The following is a 20,100-nucleotide window of genomic DNA, read 5'->3' as shown; positions in this document are numbered from 1 at the left end:
ATGTTATATACTTTATAAGTATACCCCATTAAGAGCAGACCATGTTAGAATCTAGTGATAACTTTATTTAAAAAAACCCCTTTATAACTCATTAAGGTTGGTGCCAAAATTGCCACCGGGTCCAATGGTTTGCCAAAAGCAGGATTATCACATTATGTCTCTGAACAAAACCCCACAAACAACAACAGCAGAGAAGTACAGCTTTCAGAATGCTAAGTCAAGGACACTTAAACAGCTACTCTCAATATTCCACTCTAAGACAAATTGAGCAAAACTGTCCTTAGTGCACAGAAAGCTACATTAATCTTTCATAGTAGGTTTTCTTTATCACCAGTATTGAAAATAAGCCATGAACATAAAAGCAGCAAGAGAAAAAGTTGGACTAACCACATTTATTTTTCCACCCGTCTTTCCCTCTCCCTCTGTTCCAAGTTCTCTCTGGATACAGAGACCGAAGTATATGCTGTGTGAGAATGTAAATCAAATCACACATTTAAAACGGATTTTAATTGATGTACAGCAGTTACTGTTCATTAATGTTACGCAGTCCCTGCAATTACATTCTTTGCAAGGTTAAGTCTTCACTTTACTGCATCTTCTGATGGAGAAACAGAAAGGAGAGGTGGAATCAAGGAGTAAGGAATGATCAGTGTCATTAAAAATTTGGGGAATTCGAGTAGTAAACCTCAGGGAGTCTTCTATGAAGTTCCAGAAATAAATGGTGGCAACGTGTAGATATTGCAATTTTATTTCATTCGCTCAAACAAAACGTTAGCATGTAAGAAATTTAAAATGACACAGTATGATAAAAATAGCAGAGAATGAACTGAGAAACTAAAAAGAAGGTAAACCTAAATGCATGAAAAGTCAACATTCATTAGTGATCATCTTCAGTCTTTGACTGATGCTTGATGCTCGATAACTTTTTAGAACAATGAACTGGAAATCATTATGACTATCTGAAGAGATTTCAGCACCAGCACTAAGATTTTTACATTCAGTTGGTTTGCAGTTGACTTGGTAGCCACTTGTCTATAGTGCAGGTTTATCACAGGTCAGATCACAGTGTTGAGGAAAGCAACGCCTTCCTGGCATTAGAAAGGATCCCTTAAACTGCCCTCAGCTTAAGACATCCATTGTACAAAAGCACAGAACCACCACAACATGGTTTTTAAAGAACTTAGTCACCAGCAAGCAAAATAATCTTAGCTTCTGCAGTTCATTTTCAATACTGAAATCTCTGGAAACGGTGCAACTGTCAGTAGGACAGGAAATGTCTACAGTAATCTTTAATTCAATCCGATTTTCTGGAAAGAACTAATTCGGTAGTTTGGGATGACAGAAAGTATGTATGTAGAAGCAGCACAAAAGACAACATCTGTTCCTTTTTCTTTTAAACAGAAATCATGTTAATTGTAGACCAAGGCACAAAACGTTTAGTGCATAAGCCAGTTCCTTGCACAATCTAGTAGTTCAGCTTTTAATTTTGGACCACTTATACCCATTCACGCTATTCCACTATGCTACTCCTGAACTCTCCTAGAAACAAATCAAACATGATTTCTGACACGGGTAAACGTCCTTAATGCTCAAAAAGTCCGTGTAAAACGAAAGTTACATCAACAAAGATGAAAATGCCTCCTCTTGTTTTGAAAAAAACAGTACTTGACAAGCTTGCTACGGATTTTTTTTTTAATGCCTTCAATAAATGCATGCAGAAAAATGTTTTTGTTTTCCTTTTTTCTTTTTAAAAAATGATGAATACATGGAGTTAGGCAGTATCTCCACTGTAGTCTCCTCTTAGAATTTGAGCCTATAGAAACAGGAAGTGTTGAATTGGGGAAAAATTTCCCATTGAAGCCTTTCCAAAGCTGTAAGTGCTGTTTTGCTTTGGTGTTCAGCACTTAAGAGAGTATGTTATTGAAAGCATTTGTCCTACGAATGGAGCTGCATATACTTTTAAGCTGAAACATTAACCTCTCCAAAAGTTGTAAGTAAACGTTTCTTTTGGATCAGCACAGATCCCAAAGCAAACATGGCACTGTTATGGCTCAGAAAAATTGACAGCGCAAAGGAAAAGGGAAAATTTTGCTCTGTATTCTTTGTCCAAAGCACTACAGATCCAATTGACAGAATTTCTATTCCACTGAACTGTACCACATTTTAAAAAATTAAAAAGAAAAAAAAAATTAAAAAAATTTACAAGTATAAAATCTGGAAACCCTGGGAAACAGAAAGGTATCGTCTCCCCTAAAGATGATTCTCAAATTGTTGACCAAAACCAATGGCACACCATTGCTGTTTTTCAGGGTTTGGGTTGTGTGGAGCTGTGGGGTTTTTTCTTGGTTTTGAGCTTTTTGGAAGGAGGGTGGCAGATAAATTAGGAAGAGAAGGGACCATTTACTGTGACTTGACGCTCCATTGTTCCAAGGTAACTAACTGCTGTCCTCTTTAATTAAACAATCAAAAAAGGAGTCTCAGAAAAAAAGTGAAGCAGAGGGTCATGGTAAAAAGGTAAAGGACAATGCACTTACACAGGGGCATCCTCAGTAATTCAGATGCCTACACGTTTGTTCTCTCACTGAGAAGTGAGTTAAGTTCACATGGGAATTTCAGAACCATTATGGAAGTGTTAGTGAATTTCCAAATAGAAAACTGAAAAAAGATACAAAAGCATTAAGTACCTGGTTCCATTAACATGGTTACTGATAAAAGTCACATTTTCCTCATTATTACACATGCATGTAAGATGAAGAAAAAGTGTAGAAAGTAATAAAAATGTGTCACCTTCCCCCTCCCTCATCCCGCGTCTTTCTGGGCATAAATTAAGCCTTACAAATGAAAAGGCTACTCTGTGACATGCAACTTTTCTTTTAATTAAAAAGCTGGCTGTGTTGTGTTACATTACAAAAATGTCCACATGCATAAATCTAAAAAAAGCCCCAAAACCTACTGTAAATCTACAACATACTAATGATTTACATTTGACTGCTGATTCGCATTATGTAGAAGTCTTAGATTTGGTAAAGCATTGTAACAATGTAGGAAGGCATCTACATCTTTAAACTCTGGACTGTATTTGCTTTTTTTATTTTCCTATAAAATTGCATGAAGGCTAACTAGAGAGGCTTCCTATCATAAAGTTCCAAAATCTTGATATGTCATCACCGTCTAGGTCATTCACTTACAAATATTGCCCTTTAAAAGCACACGTTTCTACTTGTTCCATGTTTTGTGAACTGAACTTCTAAACATCTGATCTTTTAAATTATTCATGGGAATATCAGATATGATAGGAAGACAAACCTGAGATACATTTGAAGTACAACAGTATAACTTGCTAACTCCTTCATTCATAAAGAAAACCTCTCTGAAAAGCCTTCCCAAGCTTTTCCCTGTTTGTCTTAACAACAAATTCTGAAACATGTGCAATTTTATCTTGACATGAGTAGACTTCAAAGCACTGTGATCTTGTCTGATAGGTGTAGGAATTTCTGCATAATCATTACAGTAACTTTAAGAGTCTTTTCCACCCTGCTGTAAAGGTCAGAAAAAAGCTGGAAACTAGGAGGGGAATAGCATATCACCAGAGTGATGTGTCTGAAGCTTTTCAGAATAGGTTGTTTCTCCCTCCTTCCAAGTGTCTGTCTGTCTGTCTCCGTCTTCTTCTAACAGCTCACAAAACGTAGTCAATTTTATACCAAGTTAAAGAGTCACATCGGCTTAGTACTAGTCTTTCTATGCAGTATTCGACTTGCTGAGTTCCTGCCTGATAGCTAGAGAGAGAGACAGAGAGAGAGAAAAGTTAACAATTCAAATAGTCAAAGACAAGGCAGAAAGCCAGAATACACAACTGACCCTTTAAGGCGGCAGACCCTGCTCCAACAGTCTTATATTGTGAATAACCTATATGCAAGATAACTTCACGTGGCGTCAGACAAGTGTCATTCAACTAGGCAGTACCCTTTTTCCTCCTGTAAAATTTTTGTTAACATCTTATTTTCCAGTTCTGCATCTCCAGCAATTCTATGACCTTACCCGATGAAAATCACTACCACTGGGATTATCAAGGACCATATGTGTGGGGTTCATTTCTTTTAATTTTGTTTGTTTTAAGAGCAGCCTCAGTGTTCGCCCTTCTTTGCATCGTACTGTTCTATAAGGCTGTGGTACATAGCACAGTCAAAATAGAGAGAAAAGTGCTGTATTCTCTGTAACCCAAAACCAGCAAGCTCCTTCTACGACACCAGTTGAAGGCATTTGATACTTTACCCACAGTGGTAACAGTTTCATATGACTTTTTTTTTTTTTTTTCCCTTCACCCCTTTCTTTTTTCCCCATACTTTATTTTGATACTTTCCACAAAGAAAAAAAAAAAGCACACCAAGGTAGTAAATCACACACAAAATTTTATTTGCTTCTTGACTAGTGGACCTTTACGATTATGTTTTCTCAATGACTTCCCTTAACTACAGAAGGCTACTTAGGAAAATACCTTCTGTGAGAATGGTGAGAATTCTTTTCTTTGACTGATGTTACAGGCCAAAGGGGAGAAGACTGAAAGCTGGAAGCACAGTCCTAGTCTGAATATTACCAGTTTTGAAATATGCACCTCAGCAACTCTGGATTATTTAAAAATAACCCACCTACTACCACATGATACTACGGATAACTGCAAATCACTCAAATACAGCATCCTTCCAACCACTTTTAAAAGACACTACTTGATGCCAATGTTCTATTAAAACAAAACACACAGGACAGAAACATTGAAGCACATCAATCAGAACAGCTCTGGCACAAATTAAAGTATGCCACCAGACTAAGAACCAAGCTACTTTCACCAATGTATCATTCTTGAGCTAGAAACACATTATATTTACACTGCTGCGTGCCTGTAGCTAGACTGAAGAGCAAACAGATTGATACCTACCATCGATGAGTTCTTCCTTTAATTTCGTTAATTCCTTCCTCATTTCATCCAAAATGTCCTGTGGTGTCAGAGCATAAATAATAGATTAGTTTTGCAACACGAACAGATTAGTTTTGCCACCTGTAGTTTTCCGCAGAGAGAAATCGGAAATTCTTGCAACCTTCATCAACCTTTAAGCTTTCTGAAATGCATAAGCCACCCTTTAGCTTCCAAGTTAATCCTCAAAACCTAAAGCATCCCTACAACTTTCTTACTGCAGGTACAACGAAGAAAAAACCTCCTGTAGAAGTCCTACCAACTGATTCCTGCAGAACTTAGGAAAGGAGAAGGGACATACTGAAGTCAGAATATTGCACTAATGTAATTGCTAAATAAAAAAAAAGTAAAAACCACCAAACCCAAAACTTGTCAGATCCCTTTAAAATGAGAAAGCTTTGCTACAGACGAAATGTGATGTGGAATGCAAGAATAGCAGTTAACTAAAAACTGCAAGACAAGGAAACATTCCAAGAAAAACGAAAAAGAGCTCAAGTTATCAAGGTATTCCCAGTTGCAAAGTGGAACATGAGGGAATGAAGGTGCCGGAGTGCAGTGCTGTCCCCTGCGTTGTTTTGAGTGATGTTAACTGATGATTTAGTGACAACATTCTTACAAGCAGAGTCAGGGCAGGGGGGTAGTGCCTGTTTCTGCAGAGGAGACTGTCAGCTCCTGGTGAAATCCATAGTCAGCAGAAAACTCATGCAGAAGATTTCAGCTCTTTCTTTTTTGAGCTTTGGGGTCAAGCACACTGTTGGCAACTGAGCGTGCAATTCCTCTAGCGCACTGTAGACTTGTTGAGTCCTTAGTGAGCTGATGGCGGAAGAGTCGCATGGACACAGCTTCCGCGCCTGAAGCAATTCCTAGCGTAGGAGCATGTAGCAAAGCTGCAGAGGTAGGTCTCCCAGTTCACCAAGCCTTACAGAGGACTCTTGGGCAATCAGCGAGAAGCCTTGGAGCAGGAGCATGGCCAACAGTTGCTGGGAAGGGCAGTGGCAAGGAAGAGCTTGCCACGTGTCTGGTAGCAATAAGGTGTGAGGTGATTTTGGCTCCAGAGAAGAGAATCTTAAGAGAGGCAGCAAGAGTGAGCGTGCTGGAAACTTGGGAGAGCTGTGCTTTCTGGGATGATAGGATGCCCATCCTCTGTGCCTTCAACTCAAAAGAACCACAGAGAAGAAAAGAAGGCACCGCAGGGAAAAAAAAAACAACCACACACAAAACCACACAACAAAAACCCCAAAAAACAAAACAGAAGGAAAAAACCTGGGCAGCCAGCCTGCTAGCAGCAGCGGCATTTCATGGGAGCTGTAGCAAGCATACTGCAAATGCTCTTGAGATGACAAACCAAGAGTACTCCTTGAATTAAGATTCTAGAACAATCCCCAGACCCACCCACGCTCCGGAACAACTAAGCCAGACTAGAACCCGATCTAGACCCAACAAGCTGACCAGAACATGATCTAGAACCAACAACCAAGTTAGAATGCTCTCTAGAACCAACCACTGAGGTAGAATCTCAATCTAGAACTGACCTTCCCCAACTCAGGGGACCAGTCCCTTGAGCCAAACTCCACTATTCACACCCTCTAGAAAACACCACCCCCAACACCACCACCACAGCCCTACACCCCCCCTCCTCCGACCGCAAAACCTGCTAAGTCTGGAAACCGCCCCGCTGTACAACCAGCCACCGCTCTACAGACTCCTGAATGTAGAGCCCCCCGGCAATGGCAAGCAAGTCACTCTCCTCTTCAACGACACTTACTTCAGCAGAGCCTGGCCTGCAAAAGAGGCACATCACACCCCCAGTACACTGCCTACTCACAGCCTCTCCCAGAAAAATTCACTAGCACCAGCTCAACATCCTCCCCAAGAAAAGGAGCTTCCACCAGCTCAGCACACACAAACCTAGCCAAAAAACAGCACCAACACCTCAAACCTGACTCCCCGTACCACACCACTCAGGCACGAACAAAGCGCACTACTGCTTCTACCCAAGCAGCACTCAGCAACCCACCAGCAAGCCCACCCACCCCCATCACACCACTCCTCTTCCAAGTCTGCCACCTACACCAGCGACACCACACTGAAAGGCTGCTCACCCATGGCAATATGGCTTCCCTGACACACCTGGGCCTTGCCAGTCCCAAAGACCCTAAAGATCACCAGGTACACCAAGAAGCACTTCTCAGTAGTCACAGGAACACAAATACCTTACGCCCACTTTCTCCTCTTGGGGCTCCTGTTCCTACAAACGCAGAAGATCTGCTCGGTCTACAGAGCACTAATGCTCTTAACCCATCGCTCCTGTCTTCAGACAAGTCACAACAGATCCCTTGCTGAGCCTCTGGTTGCACAGCTTTGTCTGTTTGGCAACTGTACTTGATAAAGGCCTCCCACCTACCGGTAACTCTTACCAAAGTATTTCCAAAGTAGCCCTTAATGTCTTTTCCTCATCTAACAGCCAGAAGCTGCCACCTTCTTCCCACAAGACTCTCCTCTGCTCTTTGCCAGGATAGCTACACAAAAGGCAGTATCACGGGGTGCTCTTTCACCACCAAACTCAGGACTCCACAGGTGCTCACATCTAACATGAAAACATGGTGATACTTGTTCTGCTAGAACTGCTCTCAGGGCTTGTTGGTTGCTTGCTTGTTTGTTTGGCTAGAGAGAAGAGAAGGAAAGGTTTTCCAGGCAAACCAGTTCCCCAGTTCCATCCAAAGTTATATCAACACCATCTTGTGTGTGCTGTCTAATGCAAAAGCAGGAACAAGCATCTGTGAGAAAGTAACGGGGCTGTGTAAGCCGCCATCCTACTGTTACAGCTCATAAGAATACTGAAACATGTCTGGGAAAAAATAATGACTAATGATTACTAAATCATTATTTAAGTTTGGAACTAGTTAACAAAACAGTTAAAAACTGGTATTGGACAGCTAAAAGTCCTTATACCCAAGTTTTCTATTCAAAGCTTTATATACGTACCTGCTTCAATCTGTCATAATCTAGACCTTCTGACTGTACTCCATTGGCACTGGGTTGCCCCGTTGGTGTAGATTTTGGTCTGCAGTACAGAAACACATCCATGAATTACCGGTCACTTGTTATTACAGGGTACACAGGACTTCCCCATCAAACTTGCTAACATTTGTCTATCAAAAACATAGTAAAGAATCAGAAAGAAATAAAATTTTGGGAGTAGGAGGGTGGGAAAATCAGGCAGACCCAAAATACCACACAGAATAGAAAGGAACCACCAAGAAGAGTTTCCACACACTGGAAATATTAATTACCATAAGAACAAGAGTTACTAGTTCAAAACAAGAACTTTGCAAGTATCGGACAGACTTCACTGTCATGAGTTTGATTTTTTCATAATGGGCACAAAAGGCTGAATGCCTTCAGATGTCAAATACTTTCCCTTCTCTCTTTTCAACAACTTACTCATTTCAAAAGAGGCCTTCTCCAAGAAACACTCCCACTAACTAATGACCACAGGTTGATGCTCTAACTGGATGAATGCTGTGGAATCACCCCGGCAGATTTTCAGCATTTGACAGGACATGGCCAAGCAACCTTATCTAACTCCCTTTCAACTTAAATTCTTCCACCAATTGCTTTCTAAAGCTACTGAAAGCAAATATTGTAACAGCAGCAAGATTTGTAAGATCATACTTGACATAGTCCAAAACACTAGAACTTCCTCTCATGTTCAACGTTTGCTTATGTAATACTCTCTTAAAACATCGAAAATTTGCTTACCAAGATCATCTTGCACTTTTAACACACTTCCCAGAAGAAGCGGGTTTGCTACCTTCTCACATCTCTTTTCCAATCCCCTCTGTTCATACAAGGTGTAACTCAGACTCACGTACTTACTACCCTTCCACAGGGCCTTGCATACCTACAGCTACGGGCAGAGACAGAACGTAGATGCTAACAGCAGTAATACAGAAACAGTTCTCCAAAGCAGGGATGGATGCGTGGGTGGTGCGGGACAAAGAGGGAGGAATGTTCTGCTGTTCTTAATTACTTTTTACATCTTGACTAATATTCGCTATCTGTTACTCTCTAAAACGTTAAGCCAAAAAGAAGCTGTTGATAAAATTGCTGATAGTTCATGTCAAGAGGTTTCCCCAATGTTTAGAATTATCACAGTACACTAACATTAAGGAAGGGCAGGGTATGAGTAGACTAAACTGGGTCCTATTTCATCATCCTTGTATGTGGCATCACTGAACAAAAAGGCCTGGCCTAAACTCAGTGTCTCACTTGAAAATTCTGACATAGGAGGAATTCGTTAAACATTGCATTTTTTCAAGAGGTTTCCCCAATGTTTAGAATTATCACAGTACACTAACATTAAGGAAGGGCAGGGTATGAGTAGACTAAACTGGGTCCTATTTCATCATCCTTGTATGTGGCATCACTGAACAAAAAGGCCTGGCCTAAACTCAGTGTCTCACTTGAATGAATTCCTCCTATGTCAGAATTTTAAACACTGCATTTTTCTGGATTCGTTACCTGAGGGTGCAGCCTTATTTATTACGATGGAAGGAGGCCAGGAACAAAAAAAGACAAACCAGCAGGAAAGGCAGAGTTCTGCGCTTTATCTTCTCTCAAATACACCGTATAGAACTATCTTTTTCCAGAATAAAGCAGAACGTGTGAGGAAGACAAGCAGTATATCCATTACTTTAGTTTCTCCATTTATTTATGTATTTTTAATTTAGCTAACGCAAAAAAAGCTGTGTTCTCACTCATAAGAGAGTAGTGAACCTCTCTCTCTCTGGTTTTACAAAATCACTACCTTCAGCTTTCATGCGTCTTCCCTTACAAGACAGGAGTTCATTCATGAAGAAATTGTCTGATTACATTCTCTTTGTTCAGTACAATGGTTTGTCTTGATGACTTTATAACCCAACAGGACTATCTTCTTATTTGCTAACTGAAGGAAAACACTCAAAATGTGACTCCCAACAGAAAAGGGCATGCACGTTAAAGTGTCATTTTGATACTACAGGAACTTTCTCAGATTTGTGCCCTCCAGCAGATACTTCTACCTCTTGTTAGGTTCCCAGTGTGAAAAATGTTAAGAAACAACACAGGACACAAGAGTTGCCCATTTTTCCTCCCCCTAACCTGCAATAGGTCACACCTGTCTCATTGAAAAGCCTGGCACATTCAAAAAAACTTCATGAAAAACTTCATACACATTCATAGCTACTGAGTAATTCTGCTGACAAGTCATTTTGAAGTGTTTCACTCGAGCCCATTCATCTTTTCAAAAGGCAGTAACTCCCGTGTAGCTCGTAGAATCTCTTAACAATTTTTTTAAATGCTTCATGATTATTTCTGTGCACTGACAAGTTAGTTATGTCAAGCCTAGCAGCATCCATTTAGGAAAACACTGCCAGCAGTTAACCATGCAAAACGGAGGCAGCAGAAGGGACTGTATTAACTGTCCCTTTGCTGCTGGACTTTGCATCAAAGCAGAGAGGTGCAGGAACATCCCGTTGCTATACCAGCTCTGTTGTTCGCTTGGGATCACAATACTCAATTGCTACAGCTGTTTATATGTAAGTTCCAAGAGAGAAACTGCTAACATTATTATTGTTTGAAACACGCCAAAATGAAAGACATGATTCACCAAGTAAGACAGAAGATTAAATATTCAGTAACTTGATAGTGGAAAAAGCTGGAAAATAGAATTCACCTTGCAACCACCATAAAATCTAGTGTGCACTAATGCTATGAAGACAAACCAGTTTAGGATCTTTTACAAAACGCTTCGGATATCGACAGTGCTTAGTTCATTATGAAAGAATTCCTTGCTCAGAAACATTCATCAAGATGAGATCTTTGGCAATTGCTGCTTCATCACGTACCTGATATTTAAAGTGTTACTTGCAGTTTACACCTCAAACTGTGAACACTGACTTACTCCAAGCAGAATTCTTGGAGTATTTCAGATTCTCCATATATAGTTTCTGATCATTTCCACTGACTATCGCTTTGTTCCCATACACTATGGCATCACAGCATTTACCCAACATGACTGAAAAAAGAATCAGTGTCCTCTCAAATGCAATTCCTGGCAATTGATAACAGGCACCTACTACCTGCCTTAATGGAAGAATCCAAACAACAATATACGTTTAATATTTTAATAAATTACTCATGACTGTAATATTTTAATGAGATGACTTTAAAGAAGCACTCTTCATAGACAGGCTACTTCATGTTTCTTTTGCTTCAGGTCTTCAGAATAAAAAGATGGCTCTACCAATCATACACTATATACTCCTGCTATCTGTCAAAAATCTCAACAGGAAAGCCTCCTTATAAACTCTACCACTCAGTCTTAAGAATATATTCCATTTTTGCTTTCTGAAATGCAAGACATTCTTCATTCAAATATGAAAGACCGTAATTTGTAAACTAGATAATTTCTAATCTCAGGCAAATCTAGCTGTCTTCCCCAAATTATCCTATTTTTCCTTCTTCAACTTGCTCAGAAGAAAGATTAATGGTGAATGTAGTTGCCGTTAAGACAGGCATTAACTATTGAAATTTGGTGAATAAAATATCCCAACCATTCTATCCTAAGATGGCTAAAGAGCTCTCCCATGTGGTTTTTCATAGCATTGCCTAAGAGGAGAGTGAGGCAACCTTGATAGTCCCTAAAACACTTGAAATCAAGCATGCAAGAGAAAGATTTTATTCATGCCAACATGCAGAATACACCACCCAAGATAAGTAGCTAAAAGGGGAACTTTTCATACAAAAGATTAAGTAGTCACCACAATGAGTGCCGTCATTAAAAACAAAGCTGAAATTTGACTCAGTAATTCTGAGGGGCTCTGTAACATGTTTACCTGTGGAAAGCTCTTAAAACCTGAAGGTTTTCAATGTCAGTATTTTATGACTACCACTACAGACAGTGAAACTGAGATCTACAGCTAAAAATACATATGATGTTAATTTTAACTTGTGAAAGTGTTCCCAACAGAAACATTAATTTATGTTTAACAGGTCCTTTTATTATTTTTTTTTTCCTTTCCGATATTTAAGGCAGGCAAAATCTATTGGTTATCTTTACCTAATTTGCGAAAAGCAGATGTGAAAACTCACCTGGGAAATTAATTGCTATTTGTGTGTATCTAAACTTACATTTTTAAAGACCTGCTTCTCAAAATACTGCAAGTGGTTCGCTAAATCCTGGCATATCCAACAGGAATTTGTACCTTTGCAGGTGGCGAGTGCCAGAAAACCAGTTTTTAATGAATTCTTAGCTGGTTCTTAAGCCATCTCAATTTGCCTTTGACACCATCTGCCTTTAACCAGTCCAAAAATGGGCTCAACTGCACAAACAAAACATGAAGAGGAACCTGGTGGTGTTTGTGGTGATTACTAATCCATGTAGAAAAAGTCCAACCCTGAACTGGTCAAAATGGTTATTAGAAAGTCTCAAATCCCAACAGGATGATACCTGTTTAATGAATCATAGAACCTGTTTTCAGAAGCAAGCAGATTTTTCCATGGAGATTCCCGTCTATGAAGGGGAGAAACACTACCTTAACAAGCTATAATGGGTCTTAGTTTCATTCAGTTTTAGCACCTTAAACACCATGGGGTTTCACTAGTTGTGTTGCAAGAGTTCTATTTGAATGTTTCAGGAAATATGAAAAGCACATAGCTTAAGTCTTTTCAAAGTCTGCTACAAAAAAAAGGTCTGATTTTAAACAAGACACCAGTTATTTTAAAATACTTAGAACATTCATTCCAAGCAACAACTCCTTCATTGTCTACCTGTTTGGAAACTCTGAAGAGAAAATTTTGCTTACTTGATGGTTTCTTAGGTATGCTTTGTTTAATTCCCATAAGCGACTCATATCCTCTCTGTAGAGGTCAGAAGCAGGTTCTCAAGCCTTACCAGGTGAAAGATATCCCCTTTTGGCAAACACATTATTAGTGTTTCAAATAGCAGCACCCTTTGACTAACTCACACAGAGAAAGTTACTTTAACAAGCTGTTTGCTGAGCTAGACTTGGCAATCTTAGAGAATTAAGAAAAATGCAAGGATATTCAAAAGAGACCTCTTCTACTAATACCTTTTCTTTCTCGGTCCATGGAACTTTCCTCATCCTGGCAGGGCAAACTGTCAACACTAACTAGAAAACTGTACCAGCAGTCTTAAAATATATGCTATGGCACCTTCCAGCAGGTTATAACATCGCTGGAAAATAATACTGACTTTCAATAAGCATGGAATTCTTGTTTTGGAAGAGCTTTCAGACTATACACCCAGTGAGGCTCTCATCAAGCTGAATTCTATCAACATTTTCCATTGGGTAACTGAAGACAAAAGCTTGATGGAGAGATTTTTCTCAATACGTCTCAAGAGAAATGCTCTTTAGGATTCCTTACACAAATTATTTCTGTGACAAGTTCTCCCTCAATGCCACGTATTGATACCTCAATCTGCTTGAAAACAAGAGACCTCGGTTAAAGCAGGGAAGACCTACCAGGGGGTGAGGGGGAAGAAGGTAGGGGGAAGGCAAGGCTAAAGGTAAAGCAGTATTTTGTTACAGAGAGGACATCACCACCAATGTTACCTGCTTTTTGACAAAAAACAAAACAAGCAGCCAGAATCAAGGCTGCAGGCATTTTAAGCTTGTGCACTTAGTTATTTCTGAAAGACAGACAAGGATACTGATGGAGGCTGAGAGTATTTAGCGTTGCGTTTTAGAACTGAAGACCTCGATGGCAACGTCAACCAAAGTAATGCCACTAAGAGAATAATTGTTTTTTCTTCTCTAATCACCAAATCTTGCAGAGCTGATTCCAAGAGGCCAGAATTTTAAGAAGGACTCAAGTCATTTCAAACAAAGCATTCTCAAGTTTAACATCTTCTTTTGTTTTCTCTCAAGAAATTCAGGTTACTTTGTCAGATTATCACAGGTCAGAATCCTTTAACCTCAGTATGCAGAATATACAGGAATTCTAAAATGAACCACAAGCTTTCTGCATAATGTAAGTGGCAATTAAATATACCTTAAAAAAAAAAAATTGCTAAAGTAGCCATTTCATTCTTTTGCATTACTGAAATGCTTACTGAAATGTCCACTGCCTACCAAAGTTCCAGCTGAAAAGTTATCAAACATTCGTTAATGCACTGAAGGATGTATAATATTTCTACGCTTCTTTAGGATGGACTTCCTTGGATTGGTATGAGACAGCTACTGAAAACTGTCACAGAATCAAATCTTACCAAGATGGCTTAAATATCTAGACAACCATTCTATGACTAGCACAGAAATAGAAAGGAGAAAACCCATTCACTAGATTTACTACTGAATATCTGAATCACAGCACTGAATGTGGTTTTCCCTTGCAGGAAATTTCAGGGTTTAAAATTTAAAGAAATAGAAAGAATTAAACATCGCTGTGGGCAAATGTACACCTTAATAACTGAAGTTATACAACAGTAATTGTTAAGGAATCTTTCTGAGTTTTACTTTTGACTTTACTGTCAACAAGTTCACTTACTAGCATTCTCCAAAAGCAACTCTTCATTCCAAATTAAAACTGCCAAAAGCAGTTTCACAGCAGTAATTTTGAACCCATACATTTTGCTTTTAATACTATTAAGGTGATTTTTGCTATTTTAGTCCAGTATCTTTAACAGCATGAACAACAGCAGCAAACATGAGGAAAAGATAGCTGGTAGAAAAGGGAGTACCTGGAGATAACAGGTGACTTGCTTCCATTCACTGTATTTGTTCTTTCCCAAGGCTTTCTTGTTAGTTCTGGAAAACATAGTGAGAAGATTAAAAACTGTCTTTTTCTATTCCTTGTGTCATTTATGTCAGGAAACTTCAAGTACCTGGCAACTTAAGTCAGCCATTGGTTTGGGGGTTTTTTGTTACTACACTGCATCAGTTCTTTCACATTAAGCTACATCCTGTTGTATTCGTCTTGGTTTTAGTCATACTACCATGGATGTTGTGATAGCATCTTAAAGTTGCACTTTTGTTCTAGACATTGTAAATGCCATTTGATTCTTAATCCAATTAGGAGAAGGTCTGTCTATGCATCTGATTGCTTCAGTTGTGAAACATGGAATTCTGGAAATAGATACCCAATAGTCAGCTTCAAATACTGGGGGAAGATGTTTTTAAGCTAAAGGAGTTCTCCTGAGCTGTCAATGAATTCTATAACATTAATTCAGCGTCAATTTTCATGACATGACAGCAGGGATGATAAAACTTCACACAACTAGAATATCTTTCAGCAACAAGGTATTTATTTTCCAAAGTCTTGTCCCAAAAAGATACTTCTAAAGTTGCAATACATCCTTTCCCCCTTTCAAAACAATACAGACTCAAAACTAAAGGCACATTGCCCTGGGATCCAGAAGACACTGTAGTTTACTTACCACCTGTGATAGTAGACAAAGTTTTACTGTGCATCTCTTTTTACGTCTGCATAGCTTACACTCTACAGGCAATTGCTCTATTATACACTGCAGAAGAGGACTTCGGGGCCTGTCTATAGGCATGAGTCTGATTTGTAGTCAAGTTTAAAAAGCCCAATCTATCTTTATATACGCTTATGCCTCACTTTCCATTATGGAGCCTGCTTTCAGCTCTGCTTAGAATCCTCTCCAATAAACTCTGGCTCGCTCTCCTGAGTTTATTACACTGATCTAAAGTCATGTGTGAAAGCTAGCTTTATTGTGCAGGTTTGTTTGTCAACAGCAGACAGACAAATATGACAGAGGAAACAAGGCAAACAGTTCAGTTAAGGACTCTTTATTTTGTGTTCTTGCACAGTAAATGAGATGATTTTTTTTTTTTTTTTTCTCCTTTTTTTCCCTTTAGTGGTCTCACCTAAGCCCTTCCTCAGGACATATCTATCACCACAAATGCTTCATTCCTTCCAATTCGCACAAGTTAAAACAGTCTTTCTGTAGTGTGAATTGTTATTACTTACTTCCTATCATTACTTACTCAGGACTTTAATGTGCCACTGATCTTAGCAGTCTTTACTTCAGATTTTGGGTTGGTTGGTCTGTTTTGTTCCCTTTCTCCTGTATTGCTCAGCTCTGCTAAGCTGGGCAAGTTGAGAGGCAGACATGCCCTTTCAGAGTCCCACAATGACCAGGAAGCTCTCTGGGATGCAGCTAGATACTGAGAAGAATGTCTGAATTGCAGAAGTCCACTAGCATAGCCTGTGACCCAGCCAGCTACAGGTTGCCAGTGTCAGTAATAAGTCTCAAGCTTCATTTGATGTACTAGGCTTCAAAACTTGACCTGCCATAGGAGTTATTTTAGCAGGATTTTAGCTGTATCTGCAAATTCAGAAACTTTTGTTATGGCTGCAGCTTGCTTAAGGACCACATGATTATCCTTATCTAGCTGAAACAGCAACATTAACAAAGGGTCATTCGCCTGTTGCCTATCTCATGGTTTTGAGCTTGTTTTGTTTAAATTATTACCCAACATGTTTTAACTCAGGTTTTACTAAGCTTTACATGACTGTGTTTCTTCCCCTAAAAGGAATATACCATATACAGCAAAGGACAAATACATGTAAGTAATCATTGCGTAACTCTCCCTGTAAGCAACAGCAGAGAGAGAAAGGGAGTACAGCCCCTTAACAGCGTTGAAACTTATCAAAATAAATACAAGGAGACCCAAGCTCAGGCCAGAAGAAACATCTTCCCCTTTCAACATCATACTTCTCCTGACAAAGAATGTGGAACTCTCATAGTTCACTACAACAGCACATAGGAAGGGTAAGTGCAACACCAAAGAGGTAAATGCTAGCAAGTCTGTGTGTAACAATTTCAGTTATATTATTAATGCAAATTAGACATAATTACACAAATTTTTGACCTGGTCTATGCTCAATATGCCAGGCATTCTTCTTAAATGTTTTAAAGACATGTTCCAATGATGAGACACAGCATTACCAGAGCATTTTACATCATCAAGAAAGGAAGTGAAATCTCTCCATTGGAAGGAAACAGACAAACCTCTGGATGCATTCAACATTTTTAAAAAGTTTGATGAGGTTTCTTATCATGACAACCAGTTAAAGGAACCACTTCACTTCCACTGTTTCTGATTTCCCTCTTTTGGGCCTATATTATTAGAAGTGTTCCAAAAGCAGTCATTTCCCAAAGGCTAATATCATCTCTGTTTAACAGAATGAAGCAAACTCCTACGCTACAGGGTGGGGGGGTGGATTAAAAACTTGATTTAAGTCATTTATTGCCTTGCAGTCTAATTTCTTTAGACTACTGGCTGTGTCTCAATACTTACAGTTTTTCAGTTATTTCTGTTCAGATACACTTAGCTCCTAGCTCTCCTTTTTATCACACAGCCAGTGGCTGCCTGTGTTTTGTTCACTCTGCAGCAGTGGTTTTCAATATTAAGGCCTGCACACCATCAAGCGGCTGAATCATCCAGTGAAGAAGTACACGCATGGGGAAGCAATCAACAGAGAAAGCTAGAACATATTGAAGACTGGTATATTCATTACCCAGCTATTTTCCTTCTGCTTCCAGTATCTTTTGGGATGACAAACTGCAGCTCATATGGCACATCCTCCCCCTTTTGAATGCACACAGGAGGAGGTGGCCACGGAAGCTAAAGGTACAAGAAGGTACTACTACAGGACAGGAGAAGAAAGTCTTGAGTGTCACTTGAGTCCTTGAGTCACACAAGCATTTACAGTATGAATACATAAGCATGCTGACAATACATCTTGGCCAACTACAGAATTGGTGAAATGTAAGCTTTCCTGACTGCGGCAGAAGTGTTGGCTATGCACTTCCAAACTCTGCCACAAGCGTACCTCAGCAGAGGAATCATGGTTAAATTCTGTTCCATGCACTTATGTTGATTTAGAAAGGACACTTCCACGTGAGGGAATCTTTACTAAAGTGCCTGGAAGCGGTAATTGTTTCTGTCTGATATCTTGTACGTCTGCCTTGAAGGAAACAAACTACTGTTCCAACTTGTGTCCTGCAATGACTAAGACAACTTGCTTTCACAGTCACTACCAACTGCCTTCTGTGCATCAGCCCCATAGGTTTGACACAGGAGGACCCTAATACCAAGTGCAGTGTTGCAGTGGACGCTCTTTTCATCTGTCATCTTCTGAAACACTTCTGAACTAGGATGCATTCTACAGCAAAATGCCAGGCTGTAATCCTGGGAGAAGAGGCAGGCTTCAAAATTCAACACAGCTGACTGCAATTTGTCATTAGGTTTTAGCATTATATAGAGTCACAGAATTCACAAACCTGTGCTACTTACCAGGTGTGCTTGTTGAAGAAACCTTAGAAGTTGAAGACTCTGATTCTTCCTGATTAAAAGGGAGGAGAGGGAGAAGAGGGGGAAGAGGAAGAGAGGAAAAACAAACACTTTTAATCTGTTAGATTCACAAGAGTCAATCGCAACGTGCTTGTTGAAGAAACCTTAGAAGTTGAAGACTCTGATTCTTCCTGATTAAAAGGGAGGAGAGGGAGAAGAGGGGGAAGAGAGGAAAAACAAACACTTTTGACTCTTGTGAATCTAACAGATTAATCGCAACTATTTAAATATTTATTTCAGTTTTTATATAGATTTAAATGGTTCTGCTCAATTTTATGTAGAAAATGTGCAAGCACTAGGCACCACAAAATAGCGGTTATGTGTACAGATATATGGTAAAGTATAAATAATCCCTCATGTACACCATTAGAATCCTTCTCATAATCTAGTATTGAATAATGTGAAGTAGATAAGATTTCTCAACTCACAGTTTTATCTTCTTTCTGCTCTGGTTCTGTTGATCCCTTTTCAGCAATTCTTCTCCTACAAGCAGAGACAAAAGTTACCAAGATCATCATGGCTTTAAGATGGAAGAATGTTGTTTACTGTAAATAAAGACACACACAGCTTCTCAGCTAGACAATTGAAAATTAGTGTTTAAAAAAAGTACTTTCAAAATACTTTCAAGAACAAAGCCCTCCTGCCAAAGCGACTGTGCAATTCTTTCTCCTCTTGAAGTCTGTATCCCCTCCCCTGCTGCTGCACAAAGACTTACACAGAAGAAAAGTACTCTATTACCCTCAAGTAAAAATGGCTATTCATAAAACATTATCAAGTTCACAAAGCAACCACACGAGGAAGCCGATGCTTATTTGATCTTTAGCCATCTGCAAACAGGCACCCAAAATCCTACCTCTACAATGACTGGCTGGAGCACAGCAGGAACAGCTCCTTACCTCCTGGCCAGCAGGGCACTCATTTCTTCCATCAACCCACTGCCTCCCAAGGGAAGTGGTCCATTTCCACGGCCACTGTCTGTTTTAGATGAAGTAGAGCCTCCTCCTCCACTTGAACTGGAGGAGTCTTCACCCTTCATAATACACAAAATAACAGCAGATGTGCAAATAAAATGATCGCCATCTTAATGAAAGAAGCAAAGTTCACATACAAGATAGAAACAACTGTATAAAAACATGATGGGCTGGTAGTACATCCTGTAACGCTTTTTTACCAATGAATTAAGCCTACCCCAAAAGTCTTGATACTCCTATTAATCTTGAACAAAAATTACAACCAGGAAGACAGGATTTAAGAGACAGGAATTGGAAAAAGAAACAAGAGTTGTATTTACCCGTGAGACTTTCCTAAGTTTGGCTCCAGCAAGTGCAGCTGCTAGTCCAGTTAAAGGGCGATTTTCTTCGGACACAAATCCCACTGAAAATCCAGAGGCGGGGAGAGGGGGAGCAGGAGGTGGAAGGGGAACGGGGGGAACTTGGCTAGGAAGTGGAGGAGGTGGTGGTGGCGGTGGTGGCGGCCCCGAGGGTGGAAGTGGAGGTGGTGGTGGTGGGCCAGGAGGAGGGGGGGCTGCTACTGAAGACTGAGCTGGGCCAGGGGGTAGGGGAGGTGGGGGAGGAGGTGCAGGTGGTCCTTGGACAACACCTAGTATCAAAGAGAAAACAAATGGACTATGTTAAGAATTTAGAAAAGAAAGATCTTATTTCTATTGAAATACTGGTTCTTTTGCTCAGTGTATGAGATGCTCATACTGGTAAGAGTCCTTTTTATAGGCAAGAAAAGACTGCA

At 39.8% G+C, this 20,100-nt stretch overlaps 1 protein-coding gene across 1 annotated transcript in view; it reads right to left on the bottom strand.

Moving 5' to 3' along the window:
• Positions 1 to 3,083: 3,083 nt before the first annotated feature.
• The window catches only part of ENAH (enabled homolog (Drosophila)), a gene marked incomplete at its 5' end in the record, with an annotated part of 21,042 nt that continues 4,025 nt past the window's right edge, over positions 3,084 to 20,100 (bottom strand). The window contains 9 exons of the mRNA XM_009699422.1: positions 3,084 to 3,776; positions 4,934 to 4,991; positions 7,955 to 8,033; positions 12,462 to 12,524; positions 14,715 to 14,781; positions 18,301 to 18,349; positions 18,786 to 18,840; positions 19,254 to 19,387; positions 19,649 to 19,956. Coding sequence (XP_009697724.1) covers positions 3,739 to 3,776; positions 4,934 to 4,991; positions 7,955 to 8,033; positions 12,462 to 12,524; positions 14,715 to 14,781; positions 18,301 to 18,349; positions 18,786 to 18,840; positions 19,254 to 19,387; positions 19,649 to 19,956 — 851 coding nt within the window. The remainder of the gene's footprint in view (positions 3,777 to 4,933; positions 4,992 to 7,954; positions 8,034 to 12,461; positions 12,525 to 14,714; positions 14,782 to 18,300; positions 18,350 to 18,785; positions 18,841 to 19,253; positions 19,388 to 19,648; positions 19,957 to 20,100) is intronic.

This window comes from Cariama cristata, unplaced genomic scaffold, assembly GCF_000690535.1.
Source record: "Cariama cristata isolate BGI_N322 unplaced genomic scaffold, ASM69053v1 scaffold2774, whole genome shotgun sequence".
Taxonomy (NCBI): Eukaryota; Metazoa; Chordata; class Aves; order Cariamiformes; family Cariamidae; genus Cariama; species Cariama cristata.
This window is presented reverse-complemented; position numbering and strand designations above follow the sequence as displayed.